The sequence below is a fragment of the Elephantulus edwardii genome, unplaced genomic scaffold, assembly GCF_000299155.1.
Source record: "Elephantulus edwardii isolate Elephantulus edwardi_28Jun2011 unplaced genomic scaffold, EleEdw1.0 scaffold00274, whole genome shotgun sequence".
Taxonomy (NCBI): domain Eukaryota; kingdom Metazoa; phylum Chordata; class Mammalia; order Macroscelidea; family Macroscelididae; genus Elephantulus; species Elephantulus edwardii.
Window position 1 is genome coordinate 2801496 of NW_006400024.1, and position 2084 is coordinate 2803579.

The window sequence follows — 2084 nt, forward strand, 5'->3', positions numbered from 1 at the left end:
AGTCCTGGCTGTGGGGCCTGCTGGGTGTGCAGTCCTGGCTGTGGGACCTGCTGGGTGTGGAGTCCTGGCTGTGGGGCCTGCTGGGTGTACAGTCCTGGCTGTAGGACCTGCTGGGTGTGGAGTCCTGGCTGTAAGACCTGCTGGGTGTGGAGTCCTGGCTGTAGGACCTGCTGGGTGTAGAGTCCTGGCTGTGGGACCTTCTGGGTGTGGAGTCCTGGCTGTGGGGCCTGGTGGCTGTGAGGCCTGCTGGGTGTGGAGTCCTGGCTGTAGGACCTGCTGGGTGTAGAGTCCTGGCTGTAGGACCTGCTGGGTGTAGAGTCCTGGCTGTGGGACCTGCTGGGTGTAGAGTCCTGGCTGTAGGACCTGCTGGGTGTAGAGTCCTGGCTGTGGGACCTGCTGGGTGTGGAGTCCTGGCTGTGGGACCTGCTGGGTGTAGAGTCCTGGCTGTGAGGCCTGCTGGGTGTGGAGTCCTGGCTGTGGGACCTGTTGGGTGTACAGTCCTGGCTGTGGGACCTGCTGGGTGTACAGTCCTGGCTGTAAGACCTGCTGGGTGTGGAGTCCTGGCTGTGGGGCCTGCTGGGTGTACAGTCCTGGCTGTGGGACCTGCTGGGTATGGGGTCTGCTGGCTGTGGGGCCTGGTGGGTAGGGGCTCCTGACTGTGGGCCCTCAGCCAGGTGGGCTGCAGGAGTGACCCCTGGTGACGCTCATCTTATGCGCTGATCCACTACTGGGGAGGCTGGGTCCCAAGGAGAGACAGGTGTCATTCTGTTGGCTGTCACTCAGTCTCCTCCCTGACAGGGATGCTGGCTGCCACCTCTCAAGTCCTCAGGAGGCTGATTCCCAACCATCTAGCTCACAGTCCCAACCTCTCGAAAACGTCTTCAAGGAGGCTGCAAACAGCTCAGGCAATAGTCAGGTCAGAGGCACATTTCCTTCCATCTGTTCTCGTCTCCTCCAAGGCTCCCCTTCCCTTTCAAGCACTGGAAACACTTATGTCCACTTCCTGGGTTAGTAAAGCAACCAGCAAAGTCTCATCAAGATTAAAGGAAGTTAATGTGGACTCCAATCAAGACCCAAAGATTTGGTGCACGAGGCCCATGTCCAAGTCTGGGACCACACCCGCATGCTCACCTTTTTGTACGGCTTCTTAATCTTGGCAAAGTCATTGAAATAGTCTTCCACGGTGACACAGATGATGTCCACGGCATTCGATCCGGAGAGCCACTTCTTGGTCATCAACTCATTGAGATGTTGCTATAGAGGAAAAACAAAGTCTCCTACAAGGTCCAGTAACATTCGAGGCCCTGGGGGAACCAGGCTTTATCTCCTGTGGCCCCATATTTCTGGGAAATATGAACCACTTACTTTGTAAATGTCCTTTGTCTGGGGAGTCTGGGTGGCCTGGTATGGCCTTGAGGAGACAGATCTGGGTCCATCTGACCTCTCAACAGCTGTGAGTGCTCACTGTAGGTGCCTAATCACTCCACTGACTATTACTCTCTTTTCCTCTCAATTTGGACTACATCCCTCAGTTTTATTAAACCTGGAGTGCTTGTGGCAAAGCCTGTAGGGACCGGCATTGCTACCTCAATGCAGCACTCTCCTACTGGTTCGAATGTACCAGCTGCTCCACGGGAGAAAGATGGACAGTCTCCTCCCATGCGATTTACAACCCTTGAAAACCTGCTGGAGGGTTTCTGCAGCCTGAAAATGGATCAAATATGCATTCCAGATACACTGATAAGTACAAGAGACTGGGATCCAAATGTTGGAAACAAGGAATTAGTGGCTGGAGAATATCTGGGTGATAAAAATGAATCGAGAGATGAAAAGGTGGAAGTCTGCAAGACCAAGATCTTATTAACTGCATATATCAAACAGTAGCAACCAGCTCTACACAGGACCTCACCGAGGGACACACAGCAATCAGATGGACTCTGTCTGTGCAGAGAAAGGACAGAGTTAACACAGCATCATCAGGAACAAGCCCAGGAGCCACATGTAGATGACCTGCATCACTCATCCAAGTTCAAAATAAAGCTGAAGACAATGAAAGCAAATTCATCGGAACCAAAATACGGCCC

The 2084-nt window shown here is 53.6% G+C and overlaps 2 protein-coding genes across 2 annotated transcripts in view; both read right to left on the minus strand.

Annotated features, from left to right (window-relative positions):
• The window catches only part of LOC102859136 (glutamine-rich protein 2-like), a 2859-nt gene extending 2011 nt beyond the window's left edge, over nucleotides 1-848 (minus strand). Inside the window, exons 1-2 of the mRNA XM_006900162.1 lie at nucleotides 797-848; nucleotides 198-635 (exon numbers count right to left, since the gene is read on the minus strand). Of these exons, the coding sequence (XP_006900224.1) occupies nucleotides 198-635; nucleotides 797-848 (490 nt within the window). The remainder of the gene's footprint in view (nucleotides 1-197; nucleotides 636-796) is intronic.
• Nucleotides 1-2084, minus strand: part of EXOC3 (exocyst complex component 3) — a 31978-nt gene that overhangs the window by 5036 nt on the left and 24858 nt on the right. Inside the window, exon 9 of the mRNA XM_006900157.1 lies at nucleotides 1132-1254. Within this exon, the coding sequence (XP_006900219.1) occupies nucleotides 1132-1254 (123 nt within the window). The remainder of the gene's footprint in view (nucleotides 1-1131; nucleotides 1255-2084) is intronic.